This window comes from Channa argus, chromosome 10 (genome assembly GCF_033026475.1).
Source record: "Channa argus isolate prfri chromosome 10, Channa argus male v1.0, whole genome shotgun sequence".
Taxonomy (NCBI): domain Eukaryota; kingdom Metazoa; phylum Chordata; class Actinopteri; order Anabantiformes; family Channidae; genus Channa; species Channa argus.
In genome coordinates, this window is record NC_090206.1 from 13,058,631 (window position 1) to 13,081,973 (window position 23,343).

General features: G+C 40.0%; 1 protein-coding gene across 9 annotated transcripts in view; it reads right to left on the bottom strand.

Annotated features, from left to right (window-relative positions):
- Positions 1-24: 24 nt before the first annotated feature.
- The window catches only part of LOC137134011 (amyloid beta precursor protein binding family B member 2), a 32,182-nt gene continuing 8,863 nt past the window's right edge, over positions 25-23,343 (bottom strand). For 6 of the 9 annotated variants that reach the window (XM_067518350.1, XM_067518349.1, XM_067518348.1 and 3 more), the window contains 8 exons: positions 22,820-22,966; positions 22,566-22,693; positions 6,298-6,412; positions 4,091-4,166; positions 2,609-2,689; positions 2,390-2,505; positions 2,099-2,281; positions 25-1,891 (listed from right to left, as the gene is read on the bottom strand). In XM_067518350.1, coding sequence (XP_067374451.1) covers positions 1,715-1,891; positions 2,099-2,281; positions 2,390-2,505; positions 2,609-2,689; positions 4,091-4,166; positions 6,298-6,412; positions 22,566-22,693; positions 22,820-22,966 — 1,023 coding nt within the window. In that variant the 3' untranslated portion in view covers positions 25-1,714. Of the gene's footprint in view, positions 1,892-2,098; positions 2,282-2,389; positions 2,506-2,608; positions 2,690-4,090; positions 4,167-6,297; positions 6,413-8,761; positions 8,787-19,173; positions 19,788-22,565; positions 22,694-22,819; positions 22,967-23,343 lie in introns of those variants that run through there. The other 3 variants (XM_067518351.1, XM_067518353.1, XM_067518354.1) reach the window with 3 other exon arrangements.

Genomic DNA, 23,343 nt, shown 5'->3' on the forward strand with positions numbered 1-23,343 from the left:
AGTGACCTGAAAAATCAGAAGATACATTGAAGAATCTGCTTTATTTTCTTTTGGTAATGCATTTATTGTCACAACAGTTTACATTTACATGGTGTAGAGATAAGTGAATAACAGAACTGAAATGATTTACAGTATTTGTGTGTGTGTGTGTGTGTTTCAGATCAGACTGCATTCACAGAGTTCGTGTATAGTGCAGGTGGTGGCCCCGAGCCACATGAGCAGTGTTGAGGTTTTTAAAAGCAGTGACAGCAGACTTTTTTCCTGCTGCATGTGTCTATTTTGTGTGTGGATATATTTGTGAGTGAGAGTAGACCAGCTAGATTTATGAAATATAGATTTTAATGAAGTATAATTAACAATTACTTTATGGCACAGACTTGAGCTTTTCCATCCTGTTAAAACAGGGGTGAACTGAGCACTTTAGATCTGTCAGACTCCAAGCCTGCATCCGAAATTTTTTTTGCTACCACATAAGTCTGATGTTTACAATAAGATTCCTGAGAAATTTATGAAGTTTGAACATAAGCAATGTGAGATTTTAACACATTTGTTTTTATAATGGATGCAAAAATAATCACAATCGTAACTGGTTAAAAATGTCAAAATACATTAAAAAGGGTTTACTTTCTTTTGCTGAATGAGTCATTCATTAAGGAATATAAAGTAAAAATGGTTAGCAGATAATCCTTGATTGGAAGAAAGTCTAATTTAATTAGGTGTGAATAAGAAACAGGCCAGTGTTTTTGCGCCAGCACGAATCCAGTCATGGTTACGTGGCGATGACTTGTGCTGAAAGCAACTATTTCTTGTGTGGCCACAACCTTTCTTACTAAGACCATTAATAACCCATCAACATTAAACATATCCCATCAAAAAACATGCAAAATTAAAACCCAAAGTCGTCAAATTTACTGTCACACACAACTCATCTCTGTCTATATGTTTTGTGCCCTCAATTCTTATTTCCTACATACAATCATGTACATACATTTTATTATTACCATCACTTCATTCATCCTCAGAGGATGTTTGTTTTCTCTTTCAAGTTTTTCACACATGGAAAGGTTAAAAAGGTTTTTACGATGGAAGCTTTCGACAGGTCCCTTTGACAGGTTTTCATTGTCACGGTCGGTTTTGTCATTCTCCACCCAGTTTCCCATGACGGTAAGATGCCTCCTTTTCTGTCCTGGAAGGCTACTGTAGCTTAGCATCTCTGCAATGCAGTTCAGGAGTTCTTACTGTGCTGATGACTGTTACAGAAGTGGACAGATCACGAAGAAAAAATTAATAAACCAATGATGTTTGCATCAAGCCAGTCTATGAATAGAAATGTGACCTTTTTCTTCTGGGTAATCCTGTATCCAGCCGGCGGGGTGCTTGATCACCTGACCCATTGAGCCGAGAAATCAAGCAGACTGTATGGGCCCACAGGTGGTTTCCACTTGTAAAAGGGTTCAATGTTTAACCAGTGCCACCAGCAAACACGTTGCAGCTTTTCCCTTTCTCCTCATGAAACAGTGTTTGCTTATTATTTTTTATCATCAGGCAAACTTTAGGATTGCGCTTCTCTCCGTCATTGGTGGTGTTTTTTTTAAACATACATATATATACACATCATTGGTGACCATAGCTGGTACTGATTAGGTGTTGTAGTGATATGTGAGCGGCATCATGGAGTATGCTGGGGGGAGGGTGCTGTGGTCACTGGTGACGGTCATTGTTGGGGGAGCTCTGAGGGCTGTTTCTTGGGCTTCAGAGTGTCTATGATAGACTGGACGCCACGTTTCACACTGGTGGTAACCCGCCGAGTCACTGAGTCTGTAGAGGGCGAGGAAGACGAGCCTGCTCGTTGAGAGGGCGGCCGTGCCACCAGACATTTCTGATAGCGCAGCTGAGGAGGAAAAGGACAGGATTAGGTGATGATTGAATTTTGAATTGAGAGGAAAAAAAAAGATAAAATATTTGTAGATGCTGTTTACATTTTAGTAAAAGACACATTAACACACATTGTCGTGCCTATTTGAGACCCTATAAATTTACTGCTAACAGCCAGTTAGTTCAGTGTAGCAGGAAAAACTAGGCAGCAGGATGAGCTTACCACACATGCTGCCTGCACAGCCTCAGACACACTGCCTGCATTGGGCTCACACCAGAACACATGACACTGGAAGTGCTGGCTTCCAGTGTCCATAATGAAGGCAAATGTATGCACATCCCGGCCCACACCCATAAAGGACAAGAAGCGGACACGACACTCCACCAGCACCTCCTCTTCCTCTTCCTGCATAGCCATTAAAGAAGGGAGCTCTATTAGATCTTCTATCTATAATCATCAGAAACATTCACGTCTTTTATTTTTCAGTCCTCAGGATAGCAAAAAGTCCCTTGCCTTTTCTTTGATGACAGCCACAGTGGTGTCAGCAATACTTAGTATGACAGGAATCCAGTCCTCCTTGCCTGTGGAAGACAGGAGGCTGTCTATGGCTCCATTTATGATGTCCATACCTAAGGACAAAACACAGAGGTCTAAAACCTGTGGAGGAATTAACAATGGGATGCAGAATTTCTTATGGCGGTAGTATGGGTTTCGGTACGCATTGAGCTTTACCAATAGGTCGAGACACAGATGTCATCCCCAGATACAGCACATGAAACTTCTGCACCAACTCAGTCTTTGGCATTGGAAACTCTGCAGAGGAAAAACACACAAACACTGAGATCGCCCATGGGGAATTTATTAAGTCCACACATTAAAACTGGCCTAAACTAGAGAAATAAACAACCACTAGTGAATATTTGAATATTTTAGGGTGTTGCTGTCATGATTAGGGCATGAAAAAACATATTCCCACACACGCAACAAGCTGTTTTTTTTTCTGCATAGAAAATTTTGCTTTGCCTGTTAGAATGCCCCATACACAGAAAATCTTGCCACGGCGAATGATGATGATCAAAGATGTTGTATCACCTGCGTCTCAGTTGGCGCAGACATTGACATCCTTTACCCTTAGGACCTTGCAATTAGCAGATCGTGGAATCCGCTTTAAAAGTTCAAAATGATTTCTGACAAGGCAAAATGCTAAACATTTAAACTGGATCAGGGTGCAACCTCCCACATATTACATCTAGCTAATTTTAGCGAATTTTGCACAAGGTCCATTTTAATTACTACATTTCCAAAAAACTATTAATCATGAGCTGATGTCCATATGACCAGTATGAATTAAATAGGGGGAATAAATCAGAAATAATAGTTTTTGCCAAGATTAGCTTCATCACTGTACTGCATGGAAAATATTTTCACACAGTAAAGGACAGAGGGGTCACATTTTGGGGGACAGCATGGTGATGGTTTATCCACCGTGGAGGCATCACCTCGCAGTGGCCACAAACTAGGTTTTGAATGAAAATACTATGAGTTCAAGCAAATTATAGCTATCAAAGATGTGAAAGATGTTTCTCTAAGAAGTTCTTTGATCCTGAGGTTGGGATGGGTGCTGTGTAGCATCAGGTCTTCCCTCAGAGAAAAACACTAATTGGGTTTTAATGAGGTCGACTGCCTCTGTTAAGCGGAGAGCCGATACAGTTCTTTTATATTCTGATGCCAGAGCTCCTTTCCCCCACGCCCCACAGATACACACACCAGCTGAAGCTACAGCCGAGGATAAATTGTGCTGGTGCGTTTTCTCTTTCTTCCTATAATTACTTGGGACTGAGATGAACAAGCAGTGGGACTTAGTGAAATGGGAAGAGGTGAATAGAATTAGCGCTTTGAGGATAAAAGTCAGTGATTGGGGAGCGAGAAGTTGTTCAGGAGTCAGCATTATCTCTGTGCAATTGAACCAAACACTGCTATCTCTTCTATTAACAAATGTTCACAGTTGCTCCAGAGGCAACGGGGTCATTTTTAAAATGGATATAGATGGTTTAAGATGTGGAGGGCTGCTGTAATGTGAGACAAGAAACCGCAGCAGGGAAGATAGCACATGGCTGACAAATCCAATTCTGTTACGAGGCAACTACACAAGAAGACTCAAAGAAAAAGTGTGTGTGCATGTGTGTGTGTGTGTGTGTGTGTGTGTGTGTGTACCTTGTAGGGGCACATCAGAGCTGGTCTGGGAGGAGCTGCCAGCTGCAGCCTTGGCACTTTTCCTTTCAGCCATAATCTAGAGAAAGGTAGAGGATAAATGAAGTGGGAGGGGGATCAAACCCAGGAACAAGAGGACAAAATGAGACACGAAAGATGCAAGAAGAAGTGATGAGAATTGAAAATGGGAAAAGAGAAGGAAAGGTATGGATGAAAATAGACACAACAGATGGTCAAATAAGCCTCGGATTTTAGGAAAATAAATACAACAACTCAATCACATAATCACAATCTTTAAAGGATTAGGCTGATTAACCATTATTTTCGCTACTGCCAACAAATCCCATAAAACATCTTTTTAGGAAATGCCAACTTCCTAAATCAGCTGAGCACTGTAGCTTTGAGCTACTTTTCAGCCACAGATTTGCTGTACTATAGTGAGTATTTAAGGCAGCAAGACAGTGTATGTTGGATTGAGTCCAAATAAAATATAGTGTTTGGGTGAATGTCACCCAATATTACAGTCTGGATGTGTTTCAATAGCTTTGGGAAAACGTTGTTTCTCTATGGCTACAGGATATCAGACTTTGGCTGCATAAATAATACTTACTAGAAGAAAATGTTAAGTGATGGTTTTTGGGTTTTGATGACAAATTTTTGACAATTGGAAATTATGGACTCATACCAGCCTCATTCTTTAAAACAATATATTTCGCTTTAATTCTTGTGCTGCAGTGTACACACTCTTTGAATTATCTGCATGGCCCCCGCACTGAGCGGCTGCACTCTCATCCTGCTACCGATACTTGATTAATTGTAGGTGTCATTAATCAAAGTCTAAGATGAGTCTGCAACTCTGCTCACAGGGGAACATGCAAGACAACGCGTGCGCACACATTGTCACACACACAAAGGAAGCCCGCTCAGTGCGCTGCGAAGCTGCAAGACTTGGGTCACCAAGTTTGTCTGCTGCAGTGAACAGAAAACTGCCCCTATGATTAAAATTGTTGGTGTGGAGAGTCATGGTCTCTTACACACACACACACACACACACACACACAGACATCCAGATACACACCCTTACTTCAATTTGCCGTGGGAGATAAAAGAAACTTAAGAGGGAAAAAAATGGGATGACATGGCTCTAAGGGAGAAAATCTAAGTAGATTCACCCTTTCCAAGGTCACTGCAGGCTTGAGGACTGACTGGTTTCTCTTTGCAATAGAGAGCTGTGTATGAAGAGTGAAGGGTTTCTGAATGTGTATCATACTGACATGTATTAGATCATGTGAGCAGTCAACTGACCTTTAGAAAAGGTAGTTACTAAAGAAAACGTCCATCCTGCCCGACAGCTCCAACCCTGTACATTCAGACTTCTATCGCCTGCCTGCTGGCTCCCTGTCCAGGCAACCACTAGCCATAACCAACAGATATAAACTCTTTTTTTACTTTCTGCTATCAATACGGTCAATTCAGAGGGAAGAAAGTAAAGGAAGAGAAATTCCTCTGTATTAGTTTGTTGCTTTTTGCTTTGGAGCTTTTTATTTGTACTTTTACATTTTTATTTACCTTTTGTTTTTTAAAAAAGGTACAGTTCTACTTCTGCACAAATAATTGCAATTTGGAGAAAATAGTTCTTACTGATTAATTGATATACTGTAATTGCAGTATACAAAATCTTCACTGGCCTTCAAGATGTTACACATGCAGCAGCACAGGTGTTCCAGACTAACACAGACAAATAAAATGAAAAGCATAAAGTACATACATGTTTGGGTCATAACAAATATACATAATGCAATAGAGAGAATTCAGAGCTTCAGGACTCAAAACTGAATTGAGGTTAGAAGAAGAGTTAATATATTCTCAGTTTGGAGTCATCTAACTTTAACCAGGGGCAGCACCTGCACATGATGTACTCTCCAGCATACTTGCTATCCTGTTAATAAAAAAGAATATTTTGGCCACAAAAATCTCCCTGTACATCTCTGATCATCTGCATTTCTTCTATCACTTCTACAGTATTTTGGTCAGTTTCATATAATATGCATGTAGGAATTCCAACTTTGGAAAATCGCACCAGAAAACTGCATCAGCAGAATTTTTTTCCCCCCACTCTTCAATAGTCGCCTTGATTAAAGTTTGATAGGTAATTGCAGCACAGCAGATAAACTCATTCATGTGGAGGCGGTGATGGTAATGACACCTACTTTGGAGCAGATTTCGTGTAGACTTGTGGCGATGGCTGCAGCGGGAGTATCACATCGGAACACGTGGCATTTCAGCACTCGTGTGTTTTTGTCTCTCGCCACGTAGGCAAAGTCCCTAAAGCACAGACAGAAGAAGCACAGGTAACTTCACACATGAATTTCTGATGCAGGTAATAATTAAACACAGTATTTCCTACAAAGCAGCTCTGAAAATAGATGTTCCAAACATTTTGCTTTGTTACAGGAGCAATATATTACTGTTGCCATTATACAGATGCTTTTCTAGCCATCTAGACAAAATTATACTTTCCAAGGTCTTTCTTAATAAATATGACACTCAAATGAACCATGTTGTTTCCTCTTTAAGAAAGAACTGGGTTTAGCATATAGCTTGGTTTGAGAGCATACAGTAAATGTCCTGTAAGCGTGAAAACAATAGTTGCAGGTTATTTAGGGTTAAGAAAATAGAACTGGACAAATAATATCATTGCATCCATCTGAGGATTTCATGTTTTAGTTGATTTGTGCTTTTTGTTTTTTATTTTTGCCTTAATGACATTTGTTCCATCTCATAACACATCTTCGCTCCATATATTGTGTTTTGGAGAGTCAGATTTCATCCACTTAACTCAAATACACTGCCACTAAATGGTTTCAAAGCAAACAGATTATAGCCATTATCTCCTCAGAGAGCCACCTTCAGAATATGTTGCATATTGTGATGAAACACTATAACGACTAATACGTCTTCCCAGATGGCACCAGGCTTAGGGGGAAAACTGTGTGTAGATATGATTGCAAATTTAGAGTTTACACCTGCCTCAGCAGTTTTTCTTAAATTTGTTAGGCTCAGTTTTTGCTTTTAGGGGTGAAAATATATTGAATTCTTTCCATTTGAAATTCCATTCAATGGTTTAGATCATTTTATCTACCAAGAACCTCTTTTGGAGTGAATCCTCCATCTCATTCTGTATGTGCTGTCAGGAAGTGACTGAATGCAAACAAACAAAAATTGTCCTTGCATCTCTCCTCTGTTCTGAAACGAAAACTTTCCGAACCCCAACTTGCATTGTGAGCTGTTCAACAATGAAGCAGAAGCCAGAACACAATGTAAAAAGACATGCATCCAAGTTAAACACAAATGACAACAAAAGTATTATTGCCCCATTTTGCATCATGATATATTCACCTCTTCTGTAGACATTTCTGGTTGGAGCTCTGCTCTAATTAGCTCACTCATTTACTGTGAAAAAGTGGATTCCTTATTTGTGGCATTTACAGTCTGCCAGGAATTTTTGCTTTTGTCGCTGTAAACCCTTGTACAGCAATCAGAGTTTATTTGATGAACAGAGCACTTAAAGCCTAACGTTACATATGATGGTCCAGGTGTTTCTGACCTTTTTCATTCCTTCACTGAAAATGACAAAGACAGGTACAAACGTGCATACAGGAAGCCACATGGCAAAAAATGAGGAGGATGAGGTGAAGACTGAGAGAGGAAGCTCCATGAAGAAAGAAAACTTTATGCAGGAAGTGGGTGGGAGATAAAACACAGCTACATGTGGGACACACATACACACTGAGACAAGATGAAAGACACATTTCCTCCTCATTAACAGGTGAGACAAGCTGCAGAACAGCTGCAGAAAGGTGGGAGGATGTATTTTCAGCCAGGACAGAAATGATTGAGTAAACAGACAATGCAAAGGGAAAGAAGAAGAGTGGGGACATGCAGAGAAGCCAACTGGAAAGACAGTGGCACCAGATGCAGCCGAACAGCACATGCACGCACGCACACACACACACACACACACACACACACACACACACACACACACACACACAGTCTGTATGCTCCAGAATAACCATAAACACAAACACAAATATGGCAAACACAGCTGGCATTTATCACAGCGAGCTCTTTGTGTTTATGAGTCCATTATCTGGCCTGTCTCCTCTGCTTAATTGTGTGCTCACACACTTTGGTCGATAATGCTCCCTGCCTGTGGCCAGGAAGGAAAGTACGATGGGACGTGTGTGTGTGTTTGTGTGCGTGTGTGTGTTTCTATGAGTCCAGTGCACTTTGTTCAGGGACATTTGAGCAGTGTGTCACCAAAGCAGCATGAGAGACCTTGCCACGCATACTACAAATGGTTCTTTTATGACTTCTCAACCCTCTCTGGGGGATCAAAACACTATAAAACAGCATGAAACACTTCATAGGAAATAGCCTGTAGCCAATCTGCCTTGCTGATGATTTAACACTAGTGATGTACTGTAGACCTTCAGTAGATGTTGCTGTTTTCCTGTAAAGAGCAACAGTGACTTTGGGCAATGCAAAGCCTCTTATTTGATGCTTGAAATGACAGATGTGATCACACGGGGCGTGGAAGGCGGGGAAATCTTGACACAACGATTACTTAAAACAACACAGAAGCACAATCACACCACAAAGAGCAGTTACCTTTCTCTGGGTTCCAGGAAGCGAATGGAGAAGGAAATGGAAGGTGGGAAAAATTGTGGAAATCAGTTAATACACTGAAGCAGAAAAAGACACAACTTATCTCAATCACTATCTTGCCATAAGGAAAGTGTGTGTGTGTGTGTGGATGTGCTGTCAGTGGCTTAGTGTTCGGTTATATTATTACACAGCACACCTTTCTCCCTTAGGTTCCAACATACACACTCTTGAACACACACACCTTGTTGTTGTTGCAGTTCTCCCTGTTTCCCTCTACCATTTCCTCTCAATCTCTTTCATCCCTCCCTTTGCTTTTGCTCTTTAATCTTCCTTTTACTCCTCAGCTCTCTCATTCTCCCCCTCTTGTGCTCAATCTCTCCATTTTTATTCTACAACATATGAAAGCCTCTACAAAAGGAAAAAAAGATGATTCATATCAACAATGTAACTCATCACAGTCGCACTCTTCCATAAAGTGTGTGACAATGTATTATGAGGAAGACTACAAAGGAGACACAGTCTGAAAACAGAACAGAAAGCAAATTCAAAAATCGACTGCCTCTGATTCTTTGATGATCCACTTAGTAAGAAGGAGTGTGTGTGTGTGTGTGTGTGTGTGTGTGTGTGATGTAGCAGCTGGCAGAATATTTCAGGTAATCTTCAGAGATGGAGAAACAAAACTACTGCTTCGACTTTGTCTCCGAGCAACACATGCACACACACTAACATAGACATATGGAGGTTAAATGAATGCATGTATAAACTGCCTAAAAGTTCTCACTCACTCCATGTGAATGTGTCTGCTAATGCCAGTTTAAAATGCATCTCATTCTTTGCATTTCAATCAGGTTTTAAGCCCATTTACTTCCCATTATACTTCCTTCTGTTCCATTACAAATACAGACTCTATGCCCTTTTCACTGTCAGTCACTTTGAAGGAATTGGATTTCAGTGTCAAAATCTTCTATGGACCAAAAAGCTGCTCGCCATTTACCTCAATATTACACCTCATTCTTTGGCGCCTACAACTAATTTACATGTGAGTGTTGGGCTGAAAGTGTTGCAAATGCATTATTGCTTATGGAAGAACCACGTCACGTCGGACTCAAACCCAGAACAGACTTCCACCTCTGTAAAAATCTGCAGCATTATCATTGTGACACTGACCTTATTTCAGTTTGACACCATAACATCTGAGACAAAACCAGCTGCAATTCAGGTTTTTCTCCCTGCTTCCATTAACTTTTAGCCAGATTTTTCACACCTAAAAACTAAGCATTTGAAAAATAGGAATAAATTGAGATTGACTGGGTCGTGGACACATGCAAGGAAGTTGATTTGGTTCCGCAATTTTGCAGATTATTACATGTTAAAAATGTCAGCAGAGGAAATCAACCAAAACAAATACTGTCTGTAAGTTTTTATTTAAATTTACTTTACTACACAACTTTACTTTACGAAACAAAAAGATTTTGTAAATATAAACAATAAATTAGTGCTAATAGTAATAGTGCTAATAGTGCAACATGGCAGCTATTTAAGAAATAATAAGGTCAAAGCACCCTAGACAAACCATCAACCAAAATGTGTACAAGCCTTTTAAATTAACAAAAATATTTGTGAAGCTTTTCAAATGTCCTCACACTATGCTCTTTTTTACATTATGCATTATGCTTTTTATTAATATCAACTATTGTCCACAAAAACACATGTAATGTGTGTGATATAACACAATCTAATCTCAGCATTAGAAATACAAGAATGTCTGGGAAAAGTATATGACCTCATTGTCCTGATGACTGTAAACATGTTGAATAATTTTTTTTTTGTGTCGACATAATCCTTTATAAAAACAAGGCACAGGGTTTCCACACATAAACGGCATTTGCAAATTCAGCAGCTTAATGTGCAAACAGAGGGGAAAAAGAGTTTTCAGCTCATTTTAGAATAAAGGAAAAGTGATTCCTGACCTCAGTTAAGAGAGGGGAATGGCGTTTTGTAGACAGAGACAGGCAACAAATCAAGCAAAGAGTGAATGACACATAGACCTCAGAGACGTAGGAAGAATTTTTGGCAGTAAAGTGAGAAAAAAGGAAGGAGAGATAAAATGCTGAAAGTGAGAGTGAGTGATAAAAACAGGAAGCCAGAGAGCCAAAATGAAAAGGTGGGACTGTAGAAGAGAGGAATAAAAAAACGAGGTGTGGGACCCACTGCGGCCTGGATGGTGGAAAACAGGAAGAGGAGGAAAAAGAGAGGTAAAAAGAGTTTCGAGATGAAAGCACTAAAGCAGAAAGACGAGTAAAAGCTAGACTCCCACCACTCGCGTTTTCTCATTTTTTCTGTCTCTCTCTGTGCTGCACATATTTCCAGAGCTGAATAAAGGATGACTGACTCACTACTACCACTTTTTCTTTGATCCTGATGGCTGTGAAGCAGGCTCAGCTGGAGTGGGTGAATTCAACTCACACAATAAATAAGGTCACGGCTGCAGATGTATGGTGAACTGGATTTGAGAAAGTCACACAGAGATGTCAGTGTCTGCAGCTCTGACATCAGTCAACCAGAAATAAGTAGTACTAACAGTGTGTAGTAGTGGTAGTAGCATAGCACACACAGTTGAAGGAACATCCCACCCTTTTATATGATAGGCACGGTTTGATGCATTGCCCCATTTTGAATATTTAGATCTGTGTTGTGCTGTAATATCATAATGCCATCATTCATAACTTAAAGTGGGTGTAGAAATATCATATGTTGTTGAATATAATAATAATAGCAAAAGTGAAAAAAATCTGTAATACAAAACACCATAGACCCCTGCCTCACTGTGTCACTGCCTCATTTATAATGTTAATGGATAAATGTATACATATGTACCATAGAGAGTATAAACAGCAATAGGAAATGAAGCACCTATATCAATATCTGAAAACAAAATGCATCATGTTTTGCCACACTGTTTATTATTGAGCATTGAGCCATTAAAATAAAATAAAAACATGAATTATTTAACAAATGATGTTAACCTTTTCCTTTTTGCCCTTAGAATATAAAATGTACATAAAGCCCCCCTTTCACCAACAATACTGTTGGATAAATTGAAGTAGTTTATAGAGAATAACTTCACTATGCATGTTTAGGTGCTAAAATGTGCAATAAAATTAAAGTGTACTGCAAAAGTGGCAGTAAAAGAGGCTTTTTAAGGGGCAGGGAAAACAACACAAATGTAACTAGTCCCCAGCTGACCCTTCTGTACTTTCTTCTGCTCTGTAGCTTCTAGTATCGCTCAGTAGAGACTCATGTCTTCTCCAAACCATCTGTCACACACACACGAACACACATCACCATGGCATCGCACACACTTCACACAGACTTCAATTATCAAACAGCTTTACAGAGTGTCTGGGTAGTGTCGGCCGCTGTGCTAATGCACTTCCATATGCTAATCGCACAGCCAAATGCTGATTGGAAATGTCTGTGGAGGAAATTCTTGTGACTCTCCTGTCAGCAGAAAGTAGATGGGGGGTGGGGGCAGCGAGAACCAGATGTGTATGTATGTGTGTGTGTGCAGGGAGCGAGATATATTATTTTTGATATACTTATTGATTGCAGCTAAACTCTATGAGACTATGGCTTCAGTTCAATGTGGCTGTGGATCAGATCCAAAGCAGTGTCAATGCTCTACTGCAGGGGTCACCAACATGGTGCCCGTGGGCACCAGGTCGCCCCCAGGGACCACATGAGTAGCCCGTGGGCCTGTTCTAAAAATAGCTCACCATAATGCGACTTACCAATGAGCTGAATCAAATTTTTTTGTTGCTATTCTTTTTTTAAATCACATTCGATAAATATTGTGAGAAATCATTAACATGATTCCTGTCTTCACATAGATGAATATCATTAATTTAATTAATTATTAATAATAACATATAATCAAAGGTAAATTGAGCAAATTTGTTATTTCAAAACTGTGTATCAACCTGGTAGCCCTTCATATAATCGGTACCCAAGAAGTAGCTCCCAGTTTCGAAAAGGTTGGTGACCCCTGCTCATCGGTAAAATCTACATTAGATGGGAAACAATAATGCAAGGTGATTTAAAGGAAGCGCTTTCAACCACATTTTAAGAAGAATAACGAAGTGACTGGCAGGTATATTTTTATTTAGCAGCTGTTTCCCGCTGTTGTCTGACACTCTTTATTTTACAACCTACACTTAAAAAAACGGATGCAGCTTGAAATCATTCTCAGTAAGGCAAAGCACTGCAAGATTGAATAATAGTGTTTCTAATTCATATTATCACTACGAATATAATCTTTGAGTAGGAGTCATATACATTACAACTGTATAAAATACTGATGTTATAGGTAAAAGGATTTTTCTTTTATTCTTTAAATCCTTTAACCCACCTCAAAACCCCTGTAAGCAGAGCTGCTGCCACAGCTTAAAGGTGAATTTTTAAAATATTAAAGAAGTTGATGGAGTTTTATAATCTCTGTTCATTCTGTTCAGGTTCATTTATCCAAACTCGATAAACATTGTAATAAAATGCAGCAAAGAAGTGTTTTCTTTTTGTAACTGGACCCATTAGTGCTGAAAACAGCAAATGTTGCTCATAACCGTAGTTAATTGTAGTTTATTGTAATGGAAACACAGTCTATGCAGATCAAAAAAGGTAATAAAACCCAAAGATAAAACCACACAGAGGAGCCATAAATAGTACTATGTTTATTACATTACTGACATGTCCCCTGTCTTTACTTTAAGTTGGTTCTGTAGTAACTGAAGGTTGTTTAATATGCAATATTTTCACTATGACTTGACTAGAACAGAACAGCTCAGTTTGTAAGGCAGTCTTCCACAGACCACAGTGGCAGTGGTTCGATCCCCATCCTGGCTATATGTCAAAGTGGCTCTGGGCAAGACACTGAACCCCTAACAGCCCATTCTCATCCCCAATGCTGGTCCAAGCCTGGTACAAATTGGGGAGGGTTGCGTAGGGAAGAGTATCCAGCGTAGAAACTTTAAATAAATAAATAGTTTTAAATAAATTAATATATTGATGACTAATAATTTTAAACCATAAAATGTAAGGCACTTTCTATGGTTTTAAACTTTTGTCTGCTTCCCCTGTTTCAAAAATGACTTGAGGAGTCCTGACCAAGACTACAACCTGTAGTAACAAACAGATCATATCAACTGAAAACTAGCTACGTTTTTCATTTTATTTTCATTTAAGGGCTGTACAAACGAAGCAGACTTGACTATGATTTTCACTTTCTAAATAAGCTTACACTTATGGCGCCTTTAAATATCATCTGAAAATATTGAGCTGTGCTTGTGTTTGTAGGGCTCTAACTTTTATTTAATAGTTGTGTTTTTATTTTTGAAAATAAATTAATTAACTCTCTTGCTGACAGTTAACTGAGAAGATCAATATCACTCAGAGCAGCAGTGCAGGGCTGCATTCTGAAAAGCTCCATTATTAAAACATAATATCTTCTGTGTTTTATCCTCACTGAAACAAAATGTAAAAATGGGGAGCTCAGATTGTTCATCAAGGAAGTGTTACGGCTCTAACTCAATGTAAAATGACACAAATTGTAGCTATGTTTTACATGGGCTAAATAAACAGAAAAGACACATGGTTAATTACTAAGCTTGAGGTGTTGGTAGTTATATACCAGCCTGGCAAACTAAGCTAATCACCTCCGGGCTAAGGGAGTGGTGTAAATATTCTCATAGAACTCTCAGTATGAAATCAAATAAGCTTAATTGCCAAAATGTTGAACTATTCCTTAAAATAGTAAAGTGGCACAGATAAAAAGGTGTTAGCGCAGCAGATTTTGCAGCTCATTTGTACTTAACTAAAAGCAACACTAGTAAAACCTCTTCCATCCACAGTGGCACTTGAGTACTTAGAGCCTGTGTGACAACAGAGCAGGGTAAACCCCTCTGCAACCTGGTGAATTAGTCATGGCCCACAGCCATTAGGCCTAATGTAGAATGTCTGTGCATAATTACTTCACTACACCGTAAACGTATTTACAGCACCATGATGAGCACCAAAATGTGCACACAAGGGCCAGAGGGCGCAGTAACAGAGGAGGAGGCCCCCTCTGCATCACTGGCACCACATAGCAGATACTCCCTGTCTCTCTACTCACACATACACATTCAGACAGACAGAAATGCAAAATCACAGATAATGCTCGAGGCAGAAAAGAACTAGGACAAAATCAAGTAAAAAATAAAAAATAAAAATGTTGTCTATGGTGTATTAAACTGCGTACACACTGTGTCAGTGTGATTTCAGCAGACAGTTGATGTTGTTTACAGCAGCACCCTCAAAACCTCTGCATAATATCTACAAAAACACAAGATTATTAAAGCTGATGGAGAAAATGGTGTTTTACTAAAACAAGGTAGAAACACGCACCACCCCAGTTTATCTACATGCAGCTTTGTGACCCAATTTTAAGCTTTTGGTTGTGCCAGAGAGGCAAATGAGGGAGGGGCAACAAGCCGAGGACTTAACACACAGTAGGCATGTGTCAACACTCGTCGTATTTCATTAAATATTTGATAGCAGATATAGGTGGGTGGGCAAGATGGAAAGGCAGAGAGAGAGTGCGTGGGGAAGGTGGGATGGGGGAGAACGAGGGATTTTGGGTGGGCGAGAGAGGAAGAAACCCAATGTCCTGCTGTTCTCTCTCCTCTTGATCATTTATACATCACACACTACTCTGGAGAGTGTGGGAGTCTGTGTGACTGTGTGTGTGTGTGTACGCATGTGTGGTATTGTACACAACCACCGATATTCTTGACTGAGATAAAGCTTCAGTGAGATGTCACTTCAGTAAGAAGCCCCCATTCATGTTTCTTGCTCATGTGTGTGTGTGTGTGTTTGAGAGAGAGACAGAGAGACAGAGAGAGAGTGTGTGGGAGAGCACAGAGATTTGGTGTTGAGTTGTAGAGCAGCTCCAAGCTCAACTCACAGTTCGGATCCTACCGTTAGCATGTAACCTAATTAGCTGCATGTGCCATAAATCATTGTGTTTTTGCACATACAGCACTGCAAATTGCAGTTTCTCTTCTCTCCCAATCTACTCAGTAGATTAGAGGGGAAGAGGGCTCCTTCACCAAATTACAAAACAACTACTTCTCATGACAGCCAAAATAATTAATTAATTAAGAAATTAGTCCATTGACAGAAAAGCAACAATACGAAACATGTATTAGTTCCATTTGCCTTTTCTTTCATGCACAATTGTAAGTTGGGATTTGCACCCAACTATACATACTGTGCTGAGCACAGAGTTGCACATAGTTTCTCTATTGATTTTCTTAAAGCTAATTTTTTTAACAATTTTAAAAGATGCTTGTCAAGAAAACAAATTCCAGCTGAAGCTCTTTTTCTCACTGCTCCTTAAATGATTTCTTTTGAGAAAGATTCATACCAGAAAATAGTATCCAAGTATCTAACACTGTGTGAAGTCAACATTCAGTGCACTGTAGTGTCACTGGGTTTGAAACCTCAAAAAACACATAAAACCAAAATATCTGCATGGTGAGGTGCCATGTATGGTTTTATAATAGATATGGGTAATCTGACTGGTCAAAATGGCATAAAAAACCCTTCTGAGTAACAGATAAAACAGCAGCAGACACCTCTGCAATAGAAATTCAACATATCTGTTGTTATCACAGCATCTTTGGTAAAGACAGTGTTCGGTTTAAATTAGATGCTTTTATTGAAGACAATGTGTTAACAACAGATGTGTTGTAACTCTGTCTGAGGGATAACAGGGGTCACGGCTGCCTCCCCCACTAGTCTCCTTGATCAGTCACCCAGTTTTTGACGAGGGTCTGTCTTAGACCGATATACACATATCCCTTCTAATTCTCATTGGATTAACTGTACCCCAATAGATATTTTAATAAATAGAAAATGTTGTGTCCATCGCCTGATTTCTGCTTTTAATTATGTTTTTAGAGTTGATTATTGGACTCTTCTTTCATCTTCATTGCAAATGTATGTAAAAAACTTCACTGACTGATTCAATGTTGTAAAAAAGGGTAAAAGACTTCCAAGAAGAATAATAGTTTTTTATATCCACATGCATGATACAGTCTGTATGTGTGTGTTCAAATTTCAATTTCAAAATATATGATTAAATATTTCAATAATTCTTCTGCTGCAAATTGGATTGGAATTTGTTCACCAATTATGCTCAGGTATAGTGAAGAAATTCACCAATTAATCTTTTTACTGCAGATATTTGCAAATGAATGACTTGTACACTGAAAGTAGAAAATTATTAAAGTGCATTTTTAAAAAAATTCCTTTTTACAATCAATTTTAATAAAGTGTGATATCGATCCTGAAATAAAATATGGATGAATACATTTTGTAGGAAAAACCAATATCAGGTGCTTCCAAATATGTGAAGTACTCATATATATTCAGCAGAAACAGTTTGTAGCCTCTCCTGATGTCTGCAGCTTGAATAGTTGGACAAGATACAAGCAGACAGTGACTATACCAGCGTCCTGCTGTGTTCAGCTCTGTATGATCAGCCAACATCAGTGTCACCTCACATCAATGACTGCAGTGGCAGGGACCAGTAAGGGTTTTATCAGGAGGAGATTTATTGGTTGGCTGGGGCAAGGCAGGGGATCTATAGGAGGAGCAGGGAGAGTAATTCGTCAGGAAGACAGGGATTACAGCAGGTGTGCTCTAACAATGCTAATGTGTGTGTGTCTGTGTGTTTGTGTGTGTGTGTGTGTGTGTGTGTGTGTGAGACATACGACTGGGCTGGAGTGAGAGTAGAGGACACAGCTCCTGCCATAATGACCCTTAAGAGAATGAGGGTTTCTGGGATGCTGGGCGGATATATTTTGACAAGACGTGTGTGTATGTGTAAAGAGAAGTAGGAGTGATGGATTGTGGGTAGATGGAAGGAGCTGACGTGGAGGAGAAATGACTTGCAGGGAAAGAGAGAGGTCGGTACGGGTCCCAAATCAGAGCAGGAGTGGCGAGGAAAGGCCATCAATCACTCTGGCATCTATCGAGTAGGTCTGGGTGTTTGGGCTGTGTCCCCATGGGACTATTAGAAGAGGCCTGGCATGTTAACTACGGCAACAGGGGTCTTGACATCAGCAAATTAGCTGCAGTTCAACAAGGATGTCATGACAGAAAAGCCTTACAGAGTGACTGCTGCAACCCATATGCACATAGATGCACATAGATGCACATAGATGCTTGCTTCATTAATATAAAAGAAGGTGATCGCTTGAGTTTGAGCATTAAAATATTTATGATCCTGGAGGCTTGTATGTTCTCTTCTCTTGGTTTAGCTTTTTTTCTTCTAATTCCCCGCCCTTTTTCTCTTCATGCCACAGCTGTCCGCAGAAGGTCAGAAGTGGGGGGAATAAGTGAGAGCTGGAGCGAATAAGTAAACAGAGCCCCACTGCTGCCCACTAATGAATCTGAATGAATTGTGCAATGGGTGTGTTTGTAGAAATGTGTTATTTTGTGCTTGTGCATGTGATTGTTTAAGTTTGTGTGTACATGTTTGCACATCAGCTGATGAGCCATAGGTTAAACAATAGTTCACTTTAAAAAGAGTAAATGCAGCTCACCCTCCCATCTCCTCCTCCTACTCCTTCTGTAGTAAATACTAAAGTGGGGAAACTCACACAGTAAAGGCATTTATTGTTACACGCACTCATGAAAAGACACACACACCTTCACCTAGGCACGCATCCCTCACTTAAACAAAGTAAGCAGTGCCGGATGTATATGTCAGAAAGAAACAGTTTGGCTCTGCAGAAGTCATACATGCTCACACACAATCACACACACACAAAAATATAAACCAAGCACAGTATCAAACAGCTCCAAACACCCATGACACACACTTTGAAAAATCCCTGCAGCACATCCAGACTCTTTAATCCTGTCTTTCTCAATCACCCTTTGCTTACTTCATCTCTTTTTTCTTTCACTCTTGTGCTTTTCTTTCCTATCAGTCTCCCTGAACATCTTGTCTTAGAGACTCTGGCTTCAAACCTGCTGCTGACAAACTGCACCCTTACACCTGATGGCTAGCGACAGAGTGAGAAAGACAGACAGACAGGAAAGGAGGGAGATAGTCAAAGTACACAGCTTGAAATCAAACACATAGCAGGAGGCGGAGAAGTAAATGAGAAAAAAGAGCGATGAAAGTAGGACTGGTGCTGTATCCTACACACAAACAGAGCAATTAGAAATCAACACAGAAGAAATTCTAAAAGGGATGTTCCAATAGAAAGAGAGGCAGTAATGACTGACTATAAGTAAAAGGATGGATGGATGGGTGGATGGGTGAGCAGAGCTACAGGAGTGGATGAATAAGAGATGGGGGTACTCACACAGGCAGACATCCTCGCCTCGCTACAGACAACTACTTTCCTGCCTTGTGAGCTCCTCCGTCACAGTGACATTGCTACAGTCCCTTCACCGCGGTACCTGGGGGTAAATCTCGTCCTGTCTGCCTCTCTTTTTCTTCTTCTTTTTCTAATACTCTGGGGCTCCTTTTTCCCTTCTCCTCTCTTTCTCTCTTTACCTTCCCGCTACTTCTCCCTCTCAGCCTCTGGCTTTTCCCTCTACTACACCTTTTCTCTCCCTTTCTTCCTCTCCAGTCAGCTTCCGTTGCTTTGCTTGTCCAGCCCGACGACTCTCGGCAGGGTCCTGCCGTGTCCTGCTGTGTGTGAACAGGGAAGCGTGCTCCTCTTCCTTGCTCACGGGTTCTCCATTGCTCAGGTTCTACCTCACTCTCGCATAAAAAGCACTAGTACTCTTTCTCCTGCTCTCACTATTTGTCTTGAATATTTTCTCCTCTTCCTCAGTTGCTGCTATCTTTGTCTCTTCCCCTCATACTAAGACAGAAAAAAGGGGAAGGCTTACACCCTGCTGATGTGAAACGGGAGGACAAACAAAGAGCAGCAGAAAGAAGTAGCAGCAGCCAATGGCACAAGAGGGAGACAAAAAGCGCTGGAGAGAGTACAAATAGTGCAAGAGCATTACAGGCAGAAAGAGGGAATGGTGAAGTGGGGGAATCACATGCACACCCACTCATTCACCATCACAAAGAGCGTGAGTGTTAAACAGAGTGCTCCAGATATAGGTTCATCATCAATTCAAACACATGTCCATACACACAAACTTGCGCACACACACACACACACAAATGCAAATGAATGCATGTGCAATGACAGGCGTGCACATAGACTGGCTGAGTGCTCCAGATATAGCTTCATGACTTCATCGAGGAGCTAACCCCTCCTAGTCCCACCCAGCTTAAGAGACTCATTCATATTGAATCAAGTTGAAGGAGAATGAGTGAGAGAATATTCAGGACAAGACAGGGAATTTACCACAGATAGATTGATAGAGAAAGAGACAGGGACAGGAGATGGAAAAGGAGATGGATGGAGAAAACCAAATGAGTTTCACTATCTGTGCATGTTTTCAATAACATCTCTCTCTTTTTCACCTCTGTCCAAATTCTTTGCTTCATGTCTTTTTGTCCTTTCTCTTTCACTATAGAACTTTTTAAAACACAATTAAAAAAACATCTCCTGTCACCATCCATTAGCTTCAATCAACTACCTGTCTGACTAAACACACATGTCAATCAGCAGCACAAGCCCAAGTCAGCACATTGTTCCTGTTACTCTCAGTATGAAGGAGTACATGGACAGAGAGTATCCAGACGAATGAATGCTGCACTCATGTCGTTGTTGAACATTTCAATCCCACACTATGAGCAATATGATGCAGCCTCTGCTCCAGCTTTTCACAAGGTTTTGGAACCAGGCTACAGCTGCACAGATTCACTCCAGTTCAGAGGTGAAAAGGTTGTGTTCAGATTTTGATTAAATTTTTTTTCCACTCTATATAAAAAGTGCACTCATACAAAAATCAATCACGTCCTTGAAATAGGTCTTTAATATTTCATTCACTGACATATAATAAGCCTTGTGGTTAGAAAGAAAAGCTGAACTTAAGAAATTAGGCAGATTTTACCAATACTTCAAATGAAACCCAAACATACAAACCAATCCATTTCCCTGTCCTGCTGAAATGGGCTTTCTCCAACGTGCAGGAAGCACACAATTGTTTAAAATATCACGTATGCCATGGCTCCTTTAAAGCACAAATATTAAAACTGCTACAGACAAGTACACAAAAGTATGTTGACAGCCCTGTCAAGTCATAAGCTGCACTATAGTACTAGTATAGCTGCATCTCTGGACACACAGACTTAGATTATGGTGCACTCTAGTGGTAGGAGTAAGCTATCCAAAGAAAGCATAGTGTCTTGTGTCTTGTGTTAGACACAAACAATCAAAGTCCACAGATGTAGCTAACTTCAAAACAATTAACTCTATAAATGGAAAGTGCTTTGTAGGCAGAGAATATTAGATATCTTGAAAATCACACACACCAGCCAGGAAAGTTTTATAATACATCCAGAGTCACAAGCCTGCGAACAAACACAAAAGATCCGACTGCAGGTTTTAAAGTGCTTGTGGGAGGAGGGGGGGGGACAGAGTGGAATGCTGTAAGAGAAAGAGCGATGGAGTTAGAGAAAAGAGGATAAAAAAGAGAGCTATCCTGAGACTACACTCCCCATCTTTTCTCCACTACACGCTTTATCCATTACCGCAGAGAGAGAGACCGTCACTGAAAGTTTCTCAATCCTCTGAGATGGAAGGGGGTGGAGAGACTCTCTCTATTGCGTTCCCTCTCTTATCTATCAAACACACATGCAGCTAATGCTGTGGCACAGTTGCTGTTGATAGAGGGAAAAGAGGAAAAAGACAAGAGGAAGAAGAGACGAGGGAGCTGGTGTGAGTGGCGCTGTGTAAAAGAGACTAGAGCAGTGTTTAAAAAGACAAAAGAAGAAATTAAAGACAGAAGGAAGAACATAAACCCAGGAGGAGAGAAATTAGAAAAGAAGGTAAGATGGCACTGTGAGTGAATAAAGTGAGATCAAACCTTTTACACAGATGCCATTTTTAAACTCAATTTTCACCCAATCCAACAGCTGATGTTTAGATTCAGGACCAAACTGATTTTTGAAACACAAACCTTCACCACTCTTCTTGTTTGTGTATTTTATATAATTATAAGCATGCCCTCAAATTTGCACACATATACATGTTTCATGCATATTCAACACATTCCTATATATATATATATTTTATATGTTTCCAGATGTGCACAGGCTTTGTGTAAGAGTCTAAAGTGGTTTCTCTAGAATAGAAACCCTGAGAAGACCATATCGACGAGGGTTCGGCAGCTGTGCTGGCATCAGCACACTGTCACCTCAGCAGTGAAAGGTAATGACCGCGGGACATTGCTAAATGACTAAAGGTACCACAGGTCCTCAGTGTGAAGTGGAAGCATAGACCAACAAGCATAAATATGCACTGAATATTAATGAGCTTCATTACATTCTTTGATTAGTTAAAACACTGATTCAGCTTCTAACAGCAAGATGGTTACACACATGCATTTTACAGTGTGTTACTATGTAAGTGTGTGTACTACGATGTGTGTTTGTAGATTTGTGTGTGTTTGTACAGTAGCTGGACTGACTGTATGTGTTGTAGCTCTTGTTTTAATTTTATTTACATTTAAGTAAAAATACCACATTTGGTACTGTTAAACAATAATGTAATCGAAGAGACGTCACAATTTCAGAAAAGGAGACACATATATTAGACTTAGACATGTATTTGTAGTGTCCACCTACCTGTCGTGGTCTCTTCCAACGCCCCAGACACGGATGCTGCTGATTGGCTGAGAGTGCAGCAGGCTGCGATCGTCTGGGTCAACCAGAGTCAACATGCGGTCTTGAAGCACCATCAACATTCCTTTACCCTGCAAGACCACAAACAAGAATACACTAAAGTAGTGGCACACAGTCTGGACGGTCAGTCACAGTGGGTTGAATGATTATTGAATGTGTATATAACCATAAAATATGGATCATAGAAATACACTGACTTCTCCCCAGACACCAGCTGAGTCTCTTATGTCCCGCCTGCAGTAAGACAGCTGTCTGATACAGTGATGGACTGCGACACTGCTCCTCCCCTCGCACAGGTCCTGCTCTGCCATCTCCACCCAGCCCAGAGATCGCACTGGAAAAGACTGGACAAGCACGCACACTATTTATTAACTTATATCCTCATATACTATTTTCTTAAACTTTTTTTGTCTATAGCATCATCAGTTATAATGAAATTAATGAAATTAAAATAGTGTAAAAGTGTATTGGAGCAGTCAGATGAACAAACAGGTTGGAAACAGCCCTGAGTTTAACCACATGTATCAAACATTTTGTAATAAATAACAAATTTAGGTAATAAATAATTTGCCATACTGTTTGAATATAAGAAATCAGCCAAAAATGTTACCTAATTATTTGAATCCTTAAGGCTGTGTGTGTATAGTTATTGCAAGTAAGGGACATAAAAACTAAGATGTCACACTGGATGATGGGTAATAATTTTACAGTTCAGAGATTA